Genomic DNA, 15,166 nt, shown 5'->3' with positions numbered 1-15,166 from the left:
CTGGCTGAGCATAAGAAAACACTTTACTGTGAGAGCGACTAAGCACTGGCACAGATTGCCCAGAAAGACTGTGGAGTCTCCCTCCATGGAGATACCAAACACCCAATTGGACACCATCCTGGGCAGTCTGTTTTAGTTGACTCTGGCAAAGAAATGGGGCTGGACTTAATCTCCAAAGGACCCTTACAACCTCAACAATCCGGTGATTCTGTCTAATAATGCAGGGAAAAAAAAAAAAAGATCACAAGCTAATCTTTAAGTGACAGATTACTGGATAACAAAGTTTTTGTTAAAAAGCAGTATTTTAGCTTAGGCAATGTTTATTCTGTTTTTAATAATGTAGTTCATCTCATCCAGTGGATTTCAGAGAACTGCATTTTAGACGAAAAAGAAACATGACTAAGCTGGTCTTTTTCCTGTTTTTCATGACTGAATATTGTACACTTGTGCACATAAAGGGTCAGACTATGAGGCAGCATACATCTACTAATCTCAGATTATTTTAATGAATAGAAAAATAATTTTTGAAGAGGAAACCATTACATTTCCATGCAAGAGGCAAGATTTAGGAAGCAAGTGTAACCAACTTACTGTCACTTAGAGCTTTGTTCTACATTTTACTTATTCAGCAAGGGTTTCGGGTACTATATTTTAGATTCTGATTGAAGGTAGCCCTGCTTTAAGGGGTAAGGGGAGGGGTGGGGGCTAGATTTAGGCCAAATGACTTTCAGGTCCCTTAAAATCTATATTAGTCTACAATTTTAACAGCTACTTCCTGGGGAAAAAAAACACCACAAAACAAACAAACAAACAAACCCATGCACCAATCACTCCTATCATGCTCTAGCAGCGATGATGACAGATATTTATCCGTCAATAAAATTTGAGAACCGAATACACAAACCTTTTCTAATCAACCTCTAACTCCTACTTTCATTTTCCACATTTACACTAACAGATGAGCAAGGCAGCATGAAATTTTTAATTGTAGGAGTCAATTCATTGTTACTTACACAATCTTTTTTGCAATTGTTACAACTTGAACAAAATTCTAGTAGAAAAATACTAAACCTGTTTAGATGAGTTATTATGTATTTGAAGACATCATAGTTCACTGGGTGGAATTTCTTCACAATTTCTTTTAACTCGTGTAGCCGTTCTGTCTTATCCATGATTTCTGTAAAAATAAGTGACATTTTCTGACACATCCAGAAAGACATACCGAATAAAGCATTGATAAGTCTTTTTCCTAGTATAATGGTACAGATAAGACACCACAGAGAAATATCAAGTGAGAAAACATTTGATAAAACACCTATCTGCATATACTATTGCACAGAGTAACTTTTTTATTATAGAGGTAACTATCTAAACACAAAAACATTTTTCTATATTTAAGCAGAATTATTTATCTGTGTTTACAGCAAAGAATCACTTGATTAGACTCATTGTTAGCTTGTAGAATGATAACTAACAATATGACAGGGTCATTTCTTGTTAGAATTCCCTCTGCTTGCAAAATGTTATGACTCAGATACATCTACAAGATTTATTCAGACTGAAGTTTCCCAAAGATCTGGGACAAAGAAGACATTGACACGAACAGTAATAAAAAAAATTACAAACGAGCCTGGTACACTGTTTTAAATATATTGCTTAACAGAGAACAGGGATTTTCACAGGCCCAAGGGACATCACTTCTGCTTCAAAGAGAAAATAAGCAATATGTAAGAAATCACTATCAAATCAAGTAGCTTTTTTTTTTTAAAAAAAAAAACAAACCAAAACCATACACAACAAAAAAAACCCCAAAAAACCAAAAAACCCCAAACAACTAATGCTGCTGCTGAAACACTTGTGGAAAATACCACTGAAGTATTGTAGAACCATACATGCTGCAGAATATACTTCTATTCCATAATGATTCATACCATAAAAAGGCATACAAGCTCACCTTTATTACGTGACTGCATTGCTAAAAAGAAACTTGATGTACTCTAGTATTGTAGAAATAATGTTAAATATGCTCCAATATATCCCAAACAGAAATTTAAAGCAGTATTAATGGCATTTTAATACAGTTAGTCTATTTATATACCAACCTTTTGCATATTTTGACTGAAATTTAACTGATATACTTTTAAGAAAAAATAAAACCTAAATAATTACTGAAGCGATTTGCCTGAAAAGTACAGCAGAAATACCACAAATAGGTATCTACAGATATCATCCAAAACCACAAAATTTCTAATGGACTACATATTAATCAAGTCCAGGCCCAAGCCTTAAATTTAGACTAGTATTTTCATGTTTTGAACAAAAAACACAATACTACTACTGTATGTCACAGTTATACTCTGCAAAAATCCGTAGCAGTCTTCCTGAAACAGTTTGCTGCCAATAGAGAAGAGATACTCTTTTAAAGAAGCGAACAATTTAGTCATTTCACTTTGAAGTGTAAGAAAAATATTTTTAATGCAAACAAAATTAAGAATTTCATCTTAGAAGGAGTTTAAAAAGAATTTGGAAAAAATCTAAACGAGAATTAACATAATATACCATAGATGTGTCTGATTTCTAAAGCTTACTTTGAATGTAAGACTCTATAAATGCAAGGGGTTTTTCCCCTGTTAACAACTGCAATCCAGTTCCAAGAGTTTTCATGATATGCAGCACTAATACAGAGTGGAAAAAAAAAGGAATTTTCTACAATTAAATTTTCTAGGAAAAGGTGAAATAATAAGCTACAACTTCTTTAGAAAAAATAACATATTATGTTTATTTCATCATATAGTTCATTTTAAAGAATACAAAAAATGTACATCTAAGCAATTTAAAAAATGTTTCAGTGCAGCTAGACCTTTGAACTTACAATGAAGTAAAAAAATGCAGTAAGGGCAATCAATATAACATAATTAGATCAAGACAAGATTGTTTATTACTTACTTGATGTTTCTAACAACTCTTGATGCAAAGAGTATGGAATTAATGGATCTGGCAGATCTGCAAAAAAAGCTTTAAGAGCTCCGGCCACTGCATTTACTGTGACTCCCATAGACTCCAGACTGATACTATGATCTGTAAAACAAAATTAAACAGCACTGTTGTAAAACCTACAGCTACCATTCCTCATAGTATTTTACGAAAACAAGAATTTATTCAAAACACTGAAAATCAAAATGTTGCCAAACATTTGTAAAAAAAATGCATGAAAAGATGAACCTATGGGTACGCCGCTGTCACTCTGACCCACATGAAATCGAGCGTAAAACAACCGAAGATCAGAAAAATAAAGTTGTCTAATTCTCCATGCAGACTTAAATCTTTTTCTATTTGCCACTGACTTGCTTCTGACTAATCAATCTTGCCTAATAATAAGTTTTAAATTCTATTTCCCAAAATTTTCTTTAAAACTGGTACAGGGCATACCAGTTTGGAGAATTCAGGTGATTGTGTTCATATGACCACATGAAGCCTTTTAAAAAAGGACAGCAAAGCATCCCAACAACCACACATGGCCATATAATCTACTGCTAGATTTCCAAATAACAAAGTTTTGTATTTTACAACTAGACATATTTTTAAATTGAAATTTATAATAATAAAGTCATGCTACGTATTTTTAAAACCAAGGCTAGAAGTGGAAGCAGTGTAAACCGCAGAAGTTCAAGTATTTAAAAACTGTAATTTTGAACATGCTAAGTTTACTTTTCAAAAGTACACTCCACCTGAAGCTCTGGAACATCCAGCATTACACTCAGATTATCTGAAACAGCATAGCAAGGCATAAAAAAGTAGTACATTTGTTTTTCTTATCATCTAGGAGGAATTTTACTATTTTTCACAGGCTCAACTTCATGTTTAACATCAAAGAACTTATAAGAAGTGTTTTCATTTTACAATATCAAAAGAGATCATAAACTAAATGAGAAAACAGAAGGAAAAAAAGTAATGCTGACCCCTTCTTTTAACACTTCAAAGCAAACAGCAGCATAACCTACCAATCATTCCAGTATACTCTAGCATGAGAAAGGTTGCGTTACTCCATATTATTCAAGAGCGCTTTCAATAAAATAAGTATCGAGAAGTAATACACGGGGGGGAGGAATAAGAGGGGGAGGTGAACACCTTAATACCTATGATGAACTGTTAACACAAGGAGCAGCTAGGACTGCATTTAAACTCTTTTGAACACTAGAATACCACCTAGAAAATATTTTGATGGCACCTAAAGCCAGCTGCAACAAGATTCTGTCCCATCTTTGGTTTATACACAGCTTCATCGGTAATAACCTGGATTATACCAAACCAGACCATTAAGTACTCAGTGCTACATAAGTCAGTTTGCAAGTGCAACTCTTTTATACTGCACTGTGATAAATCCATGGAGAATTTAAGTTATGCATTGGCTTTAAATAATAAAATCTGTCATTACCTTGATCAAACTGTTTCTGAATGTTGTCTTGATCTGTTTTATTCCCACTAACACGGTACAGGCCTTCAGTGCATAATCCTTAGAAGGGGAGAAAAAAAAAATATTCAGAAACAAGTTTATATTCTACAGAGCAGAAGAGAACCAGCCATAATTACCAATTCAGAAACCAATAGTAGGAATACAAACCTTAAGTGCCTGAAAAGTAACATGTTAACCATTATAGTGATGTAGGACTATCAAAACACAAAACACTTGTTGTCTATTGAGTCCACTATTCCATTTAATATTAATCAGAGGAAACAACACTGTAGGATAAGAACCACCCAACTGCAGGCATTTGTGGAATAATTTACCCAAAATGATTCTTTTTTCTTTAATCATCAAAAACATCTTAATTCTGGGGTTTGGTACCCACAGAATTTATGTTTTTAAAAACTGTCTTCATGATTTGGGCTTAAAAACTTACTACAGCAAGCAATAACACACTAATAAAATACTCTGCAGAAGAATCAAGCATTTATAATTGATTCCTGATTTTTCAATTTCATGGTGTAACACACTGCTGTATGAGACAAGGACTTAATCTTCTAATATACTTTCACTTTTACAATTTCCTTTATATTTTATGAACTTTGCATTCATTCCTCCTCACTTCTTTTCTAAGGTAAATTATCACATCATTTACAAGTCTCTCTTTAAAGGGCGGAGGAAGAGGGGAAAATGAGAAGGGTGTTAGGAAGCAGAAGTTCTCCAGGCTTCTCATTGTTACTTTGTTTCACTGTGCATTATGGCATCGTCCTAATTACAGCAGCCAGTCTACGTAAACAGCATTAAAAATACACCTTTACTATGCACACATACATACACAGGATCACTCTGCTCCAGTGACTGTGCTTCCTATCACATTGCTATCTTTTATGCCCACAGCTACTCACTGAGTGACAACGTCCATCCTGCTAATCACCCCATTACCCCAGGTCTTCTTCTCTGTTAATGTAGAACCCATTAGAATACAAGCAGTTTATAGTTCCATAATTCTCTAAGTTACCTTTTTGGGTGCAAAATTATCTATATGCTAGATGTCCATAACAGTCCATGGCTCTATTCACAAGTTTTAGAGCTTTATGAAATCTCTTGGCTTTTTATCATCAGTCTAGTAATCAAATGCATTTTAGATTATCAGATCAATACATAACTCCTCTGTCACACCACAGTCACCGAGCGTGCCTTTTAAGTTACCAAGAAACACTAGGAATCCTGTTATAATGCTCAGAGTACAGAAAGCACTTAACTGCTTCATTCTGCAGGGAAATTTACACCAATTAATTTGATATCAATTCTTCTAATCCAATTCTTCCTTCTTAATGCCTCAACAATTCATGTGTCTCTTTACTGGCTGCATCAAGGCTATTTCAGTAAGCTCTTCTTCAGTAAACATTTATAGCTACCATTGAGCTTTCCAAATTTGTAGCCAAGAGTTTTCTCTTGTAAATATACACCTAAACAGTCCTTTCAAAAAACCTGAACCTCATTCACTGACATCCTCAAAAAGCACCCAGAGGTATAATTTGGTGGCACAGGGCAAAAAGTGGTTTCAATGATTCAACAGCTTCCACAGCTGGAAGGCATTTCAAACCTTTTCCCAAAAGAATGTCCCAAATGTACTACACACTATCACAGACAGAAACACTTTGCATTCCTCTTCCAGAAGTTGTAAATAAAGAAATACAAAAAACTCACTAGTAGGTAAGAACAAGCTAGGACCAAGATTCTCTTTGTTTAGTATGGGAGAATTCTCAGTTGGAGACCATACAGCCCCAGGGTATTCTGTGTTTTATCCAACTACTCTTCAATTTGTATCTGCACGAAAGGAATTGAATGTGCTGCCATAGCACTTTATGAGAAGTCTGATCCAGTCACTGTTTAGTAGGAGTGTTAAAACCTTGAATACTTGAGCTGGGCTGCTCTGGAGACAGAGATGCTGTATTGCAGTATCTGGGCTTCCCCCCCTCCATTTCATCATGTAGTAGACACCTCTTCACTCAGACCACTACAGCTCCGAGAAACACAGAAAGACAACTTACAGTAATTCAGCAAATTTTCAGGTTAAACAAGGAGATGCCTACTAATTTTAGGCATATTCCAAAAATAGCTAAGTGATGCAATTCTGGATTAAGCTAAGTAAATTTGTCTTTTAAATTCCTCAAGCAAAAATAATTTTTCTTGCTTGTATATTCTAGAAGTAACACTTCAAGAAACAGTTGGTCAACTGTTATTATACTGTTTCTCTAAGGCACACAAGGAGACAAGTTTAATCTGTTTGTGTGAAACTTCTAGTTTCACGCAACTAGAAGTCTGAAAGTATAATTTTTAAGTAACGTTTCAATTCTCCCTGTTATTTTTTAATATCCAACTAGGTCTCTGCAATGCTTGTTACATCAAGATCTTCATTTAGCTCCATCTGCAAGCCCACTGGATTTTTTTCAGAATTCTTATCTATGTTCTTCTCCTGCTTCCCTCCTGATCCAGCTATAATTTTCAAGATATCCTTACTAGACACAATGGCTGTTGTAATATTATACATCAGAATCATCTGATTTATTTGCTTCTCTGTCCTGCTAGCTTTACTACACCTTTAGGTTTAAAGAATTAGATCCTCCTTATTTCATGTCACAATAGTCTATATTTACTTCAAGAGAGAGCTCATCTCCTTTGTCTAAACTATTCATTTCTCAGAGTACCTCCTAGTGCCTAATCAATTCTATTCTTGCACCTTTTGTGCTGCCGGTTGTGATCAGGCTTCCATCCCATCTAACTGGAACTTCACATGGGGTTCAAAACATTTCAAAGAAAATGAGCAAGGTGGATCTGCGCCAATATGCATACTTAGGTTGTAGGACACTTCTGTTCTTTGGTAGCAACTTATTTCACAACTCCTGGTTCCTCTATAGAAGATACTAACTTCAGCAGAAGGGCAGACCAAAGTCTACCTGATACAATATCCAGTTTTTTTCTGTGGTATATCCTCCTGGTTTCCTGCAGATGGTGGCTCACACAGGCTTTTACAAAAGGTGTTGTAATAGCCACTTGGGGATTTATCCTCCACTAATTCATTCAAACCCCTTTAAGTCATTTATTTGTGGTCTTTACAACAACCCACAGCAAATGCAGTTTTGTAATTCAGGAATGTACATAAAAGCACATTGGGTTTATGCACAGTACCTGAATTTTTCATTAAATCTTTTTTATTGATTAACAAGAAGCAGTAACTTCTCTACTCTTTCCCAGCATCACTTTTAAAAATTTATATAATTTCCCTTCCTCAGAAGTTTCTTAAGCTGATCAGTTCAGTCCCTCTTTATCCAAGAGTAATTGTCACATGCAGTATCTTTCCCAACTCTTTTTCTACTCTAAGACACTGACCCAAATTGTAACCAGTATTCAGACTGTGTGCAAACCACGAAATTACATAACACCATGATTTTTCCCCATACCACTCACTCTCATAATTCTTCTAATTCTTTTTGCTTGCTTGATAGCAAGTACTGAGTGTTGAAGTTCTCAGACTGCTGTCTATGATGATTTTAAAGCATCTTCCTGAGTGACAATAGCTATACTAACATTTAGCCTGCTGGAAAGTCACAGAGTATCTGCCAGCTTGACACCTGCAGCCGGGTTCCACTATCAATGCTCTGTGTACATTTCTGAATACATGCCACCTACAGCAAGTCTGCCTCCTCCCCACTGGAATTCCTTCCCCTGCAGCGAGCAATTGAACTTTTCAGGAATCATTCTCCACTACAATAGCTGAGACTATCATTCCCACACTTAGCTTTGTAAATTTGGTGATCTGTATCATTCCATAATTTTATTCCACAGATTGACCTGGTGTACCTCTTCTCAACTCCTAGACTACTCAGACCACACAAGACTAAAGGAACTGCCACCTTACTGAGCCAGAAGGGTAATTTCTATAATATACCTAGAATATATATAATTACAGAGCAAAGAATCCAAACTCCTTTCAAGTAAGAGTCTAGCACTAAATTTACTTACATAAAAGACATTTAAAATTCTACATTTAATGTGTTCTTATCTGTGCACATGAACACTGGCATTTAAAGATCCATGACATTCGATCCACTCACTGAAAACCAGAACCAAAAATAAGTGTCTTACTGCTTCTTGTAATAAAATAATTTATAGAATATTGAAATGTTCAATAAAAAGTAGTGTAAGAAAATAAGCAGTATTTTTAGAAAGACTCAAAAAATAGGAAGCTCTCATCCAATACTGAATTAACATTTCTGTAGTTTATATTAACCAATTATTAAACAAGCTCTCAGTCATTTTACAAAGTGTCAGTCACATATTTCATGGCCAGTCCCTTTCGAAAAAAAGAGTAAAGACTTCAATTAATACGACATGACAAACAGTGTAGGAAAAGGTACGTGCATTCTTTACTTCATTAAAAGTGGGCAACATCTGAAGATACTCTAATTTTCCAGGCACATTAGCTGTTTGGTCACTTTAAGCCTGGAGAAAGCTCAGGGAGTAAGAGGAGCAGCATTTAGTACTGTAAGTACGCTGCAAAAGATACTGACCTCTTGGTCCTACCTGCATTGTTTAGGGATTCTTTACATAATTCCCATGATGTTTCTTTTGAAGAGATACCTTAATTAGCAATACAGCTCAAGTGCACAACATGTGTTTATGAATATTTCAAAACATATTTGTTTACAGTTTTCAGTGATTCTTACACACTAATAAATTAACAAATGTGCTCCTCCTCCATCCTTCTGGTAGTCAGTCTTCCATTAGGAGAAACAACTGATGCCTGTTTCCCCCCCCCTCAAGTTTGAACAGGGTTTCCTCCCTGTTGATTAATTCCAAAGTCACAAAACACAAACTGGTATACAGTTTCCTAACTACTGAAACCTATTCTATTCCAATTTTGAAGTTATCACAGAAGGGATCCTCAGGAGGTTATCTAGTCCAACCTCCTGCTCAAATAAGGATCAACACTGAATTGAGATTGGGTTGGTTATATAAATCTGACCTTGAATATCTCCAAGGACAGAAAGCCCACAATCTCTTTGGGCAACCTGAACCAGTGCTTCAGTAATCCTCAAACCAAGAGTTTTTCCTTTCTTTCTAGTTGGAACTAGCTTAAGGATCATTGTCTCTAATTGTCCTGCCATGTACTTCACTACTTTAGCCTCACTGCACCTTCTCCGTAACCTCCTCATAGGTATGGGAAGCCACTTTTTGGCTGTCTGCTCAGCCCTTCACTCTCTAGGCTGAACAAACCCACAGGTCAGGAGATCCAGCCCCTGCCCATCTTCTACTAGACTCAATCAAGTTTGTAAACACCTTTCTTGTAAGATCTTTCAGATGAGGACTAGCAAGTGCAGAGTAAAAGCAAATAATCACTTCTGTTGCTGTAGTGTCTACCCTTCTGTTGGGACAGCCCAATACAGAAGGCATCGTCAGCAGGATGTCTTGTCCCATTCTGTTCTCTCTGTCCAACAGAATGGACTTCTAAAAGCCTCTAGCTCTTCTATGCCCTTTGAATAAACGGGGAGATAATCCATTTTGAATTTCTGGATTTCGCAGCCATGATGAATGTATTTCCATGGTTTACCAGCCTTTTTACCCCAACAGGCACTGCTGACTTATTTTCTTTGTCTATTTCTATCTAATTCTCATTCTCTGGAGACAAACTTTATATACACACATATATATATATATATATATAAAAGACAAACTTATCTATACTTTCATTGTCAAAATCTGGCCCCACAGCAGATTCAGTGTAAAAGACCTAGTTATAACTTAGGTGAGCAGGAAATTCACAGAACATAATATTTTTTTACTTGAACTACCTCCGAAATTGTAAATTTAACAGCATTACAAAAAGGTATAAATATCAAAAACAGTAATTATTGTAAATATACCAAGTACACAATTTTTAATGCAACCACAGAGACCATGCGAGACATTAAATGAGATCTGGCTCTGCCAAATTCATCCTTCCTTTTTTATTCCATTCCTCATCTCACGTAAACCTAGCAACTAAATTATTAAAATACATATTATTCTAATAAGCTTCTCTTCCCTCAACTGTTCCATGTAGAATTAACACTATATTAATGCTATCAGTTTTCTATGAAGTACAGAATCTAAAAATCCTAATCTTGTCAATGAAGCACATAGATAACAATATTCCATAGTTTTAAAAATATTTGAAAACCCAAAGAAAAAACATATTAAAACACTGCTATTATTGTTAGAGTTGCATGTAGTCAAGAGCTAATTGTATTAAATGGCAAAACTGTGCTAGTATTCATATTAGTAATCTGATGCCTCCTTCCTTAGTAAACAGAATGAAGTGTAATTTATACCAAACTTTTCACCAATGCATAACAACGCACACAAAAAGTAAATCCAAAAATACCAACCAAAAAACATACTGAAATATTAGAAAACCCCTCATATGCTAATACTATCAGCATGAATAATTTCTGACCACATTATTGTAAGCTTGGCAAAATTAATAAACAACCATACATGTTGAATAGCAATAAATGGGTGGCATGTGAAACAGCATAAAAATGTTACTAACAAAAACACTCGAGCTACAAACTTACCATGAACATGTAAACTTTTTACACTTAAAAAAATCAGACATTCAATAGATATTTTTACATGGTACTAAAATATAAAAATTCAAATCATACCAACATTTTGTTGAAGGTAAACATTAAATTAGCTTTCAGAAATCTGTGTTCCTCTGTCAAACAAAACTATCAGAGTATCAGAAAATTGTCCTTACTTTCTACATAATTCTTAGACAAATACAGAATTCATGCTATTAATACAGGTCATGGTTTAGCTTCAAAAATTACCTCAGTTCTGCTGCCTAAATTTAGAAAAAATTAGTTGTACTAAAAAAAAAAAGGTCTACATTGGATAGAATTTTTTCTTTAAATAGTATTCTTTTTTTTCTAGCATGTCTTATCAAAGCACCATTACTTCTATACAAAAATAGCCACTACAATTTTCTTAAAAATCAAAACTGAACTCTAATTTCCCTGCTAAATACATTTCCATAAATCTAGTTTGCAGAAAACCAACACACTTAGGAAGTTCATTTCAAGCGATGTAACCAAATAACCTTCTATTCAGTCCATTAGAAGAAAGCAACAAAATACACCAGAAGAACTGTATCATCAAAGTCTTCTTTTGGAAACCCATAACTGAAAATAACTACCAATATCAAATAGTTAACAGCAGCTGCCCTCAAGAGCAAGTTACATACTGATTTGCAAAGAATCTGACAGCGGTACAAGCACACAAAATCAGCAGTTTATACATCATGGTATGTTGCTAGTGACAGAAAACTGTTTACAGTGGCTGTAAAAGGTTACAGATAAGATCACAATATCTTCACCAGAAAATAAGTTTTCCTGAAAACATCATACATTTATACCAAGACATTCAGTGGGAAACTTCATAATTCACCATTATCAAGTTACTTACCTGAAAGATAAAAATTCTTTTGATCATTTTGTTCAATGAACCAACAAGAAATAGCTCTGACAATCAACCAAAACATTACTCATTCCACTGTAATTACAAATTCACAAATGAAAGGCTTGGACAGAGAAAAGGATTTCCTATAACCATGGACAATGTGTAAACACAAAAGCAAAGATTGTTTACTATATTTAGCCAAGATTTCACCATTCCTTATCCAGAAGTGACAGTGTTATAAAATTTAAGACAATTTTACATGGTACTGTAGAAAAATTTTTTAATCAATAGATTCCAACAAGATGACGTATTCTGCACTACTAGCGCTTCATACCATTGGTATCAGGAACTGTACACACTTCTGCTGAAATGGAGGTTCTGATACATACTTATTGCTTATTAGGCTTAGATCTGCTCAAGTATTAACCACTTCACTCCCTCAGTTTCTACTTCTATACTATCAAAAAGATTCCAAAGGTATTCAAGCCCAAAACTATCTTTCAAAAACAGAAATTAGTTGATTCCATAAAGCAAAACCAGTTCAGAATAAAACTTCTTGCAGGAAAGTATCAAATGAAACAGGAACACACAGAAAATACCTACATCTGTAGGCCTTGACTTAGGATCCCTTATCTCTATGACTGGATGCATATGGCTCCTTCAAAAGAAAAATCGATTGCCTTGTAAAAGGCTAGAACTTTTCAGCTCCTGGATTTTACTTTATTTTTTCCAAATTGCCCCTCTTCTACGGATGCACCCCTTTTTTTTGTGAGGATATTCCAGAACAGTATGGTAAAGCAAAAATCTGATGGTATTTTTGGCAGGGGCTCAATTCTTTAAGGTTTACGGTGGAGCAAGAATCTTCAAAGACACTTTCTGACATTATCTTCTCATCTAAGCAACCAAAACAAAGCAGAGAAAACTGTTTTTCACACTGCGCACTTTCTAGCCTCAGTTAAATGTTAGATGAGCACATACAAAGCACGGTCTTGTATAATTTTATGAGGCTGAGATAGGGAACATTAAAAATTAAGATTAGCCCTTCAATTTGAGATTAATCCTATCTTCACAAAAAAACCTGCAATTCAGCCACAATGCAAATTACATATGGTAATACAAAGGAAAGGAGTTGAACTCCATGAAAGTACCTGAAAGGGAAAAGCTAAACAAATATGCCCTCTGCAAGAGAAATATACTGATCAGCCTCATTGAAGAAGAGTTGGAAAAGACTGCATTTCTTGACTAAAAAGACAATGATAATAAACACTGTTATTCAGTTCAGTTAGTACTGATAGTAGGCTGACTTGCTAAGAGACAGCTGAAGTACTGGATGACTCCTCAGTGCCAAGCAGCCGATAGAGTAGCTTTACCAAATGGAAACGGTACCATCCAGGACTCCAGCCTGAAGCCACCAGATTCTGAGTTGCCTTCTGCAGACTGATCATCTCCAAAACTGTGTTTGTGGAATTTTCTCCCAGAGAGTCCCAAAATCAGCAATGTGATTCTATCTCGGTACAGGATTTCAAGGCAATGCAAGTGTACATCCTCCTCTCTCAAAGTCAATAAATACATTCTATCAGAACACTGCTTGCAGCTCATATACCTACAGAGTATTAACCCAATATAAAAATAACACACACCAAAAATAAAACTCCCACAGCTAAGTATGGAAGTTGAAAAGAACAACCAAAGCTACTTACACAGAATCCAGAATACAAGAAGGAAAATTGTAATACCGGCCAGAAGCAGAGGATTTGTTCCATCTTTACTAGATGCTTAACAGAAACAGCAGGACAACTACTGTCTGCACAACCACAAACAAAGCATGCAGATGGCACAATGTTTGTCCAGCTTACACATATGGCCAGAGTTAAAATTATCCAGCTTTCAGTAGCTGCACAGCAGCATCCCAGGATGAACAAGCATATACTCAACCAGCTAAAGGAAAAGCAGTCCCTCCCAAGTCACTGCTTTTGAGGAGCCTCTCACATTTTGAACACATTAACAGCTTAAGTAAACATCTTATTCTTCAAAGACATGTCATGAAAGTGTTAAATCTTCCGAGTGCTTGTGTTATTTGACGATTATGAGGAAAAAAAAGACAAAGAATCATGCTCCCACACTATTATAGTTCTCTCACTCATCCCACAAGCTGATGGATATCCTTTGGGAGAAACACTAAACTTTGTTTCGGAAGTCTACCACAAAGTCAACAGACAACATTAATTTTAAGCAAATAAAATTTTCTTTAAATCTGGATTTATGATTTTGTTGTTTGCAAGTATTCTTACAACATTAAACATGCTCAAATTTAAGATATTACTTCTAGATTCTACAACGCTTCAAAAAGTCTTTTGTTCTACATTACTGGTGCACGTCTGTTTTACATAACTATACATACTAGCTGTATGTTGCCATTTTTAAGAACACAAATTCAGACAGTGACTCACCCATAAAATTATGCTGGTTTATTTTGGTGTGTTTTTTTTTTTCTATATACAATAGCAAACACAAAATATATATTAAACTATCTATACCACTCTATTACTCCTTGCCCTTCTTCCTCCTTCCTCATTTTTTCCTGGGTGAGGTGGGGAAAGCAAAAGCAAGAGGGAAGAAACACAGCCCTCACCTTTAGGCACGGAATCAATAGGAGGTAAAGGTTAAAGACAGATTTATACTAACCTCAGTGACTCCCAAATGATCAGTGCCTGAGGTTTCACCTAATCTTTTTATTGCAATTATGCAGTATATAAGTATTCAAAAACAGCTATTAGGCTTAACACCTGTAGCAGCTCTTCTGGAAACACTACCGTTACAGATGCCAGTAAAACCGAATTTTAGTTTAAGTAAGAAAACCCTTCAGTTTTACTCTTGCTAAAACTGTTGATGTCGTCTTACAGCCACAATTGTATTACAAAACAAAGAAAACGTGAAAAAACGTGCTGTTTTACTTTATGCTAAACAATATCGAACTGCAGACACAGATCAAAGGATGGTCCTGCTCATGTTTCAGCTCCAGTCAGTTTCACACTCTCATTTACTTCAAATATAGCTATACAGCATTTACGCACCTTCAGGGCAAGCAAGACCTATGCACTAACTGAATACTGGTGCTTGCCATCTTTAAAAACAAAAAAGAAAAAAACAAACAAAACCCAACCACAGGTCACTCCCAAACCTCAAAACAACTCC

General features: G+C 35.4%; 1 protein-coding gene across 1 annotated transcript in view; it reads right to left on the bottom strand.

The window, feature by feature from the left end:
- ARHGAP5 (Rho GTPase activating protein 5) overlaps positions 1-15,166 on the bottom strand; it is a 54,459-nt gene that overhangs the window by 10,831 nt on the left and 28,462 nt on the right. Inside the window, exons 5-7 of the mRNA XM_075425533.1 lie at positions 4,436-4,513; positions 2,947-3,078; positions 1,072-1,177 (exon numbers count right to left, since the gene is read on the bottom strand). Coding sequence (XP_075281648.1) covers positions 1,072-1,177; positions 2,947-3,078; positions 4,436-4,513 — 316 coding nt within the window. The remainder of the gene's footprint in view (positions 1-1,071; positions 1,178-2,946; positions 3,079-4,435; positions 4,514-15,166) is intronic.

This window comes from Opisthocomus hoazin, chromosome 7 (genome assembly GCF_030867145.1).
Source record: "Opisthocomus hoazin isolate bOpiHoa1 chromosome 7, bOpiHoa1.hap1, whole genome shotgun sequence".
In the NCBI taxonomy this organism is placed as follows: Eukaryota; Metazoa; Chordata; class Aves; order Opisthocomiformes; family Opisthocomidae; genus Opisthocomus; species Opisthocomus hoazin.
Note: the sequence above shows the minus strand (reverse complement) of the source record. Positions and strands in the feature narration are given on the sequence as shown.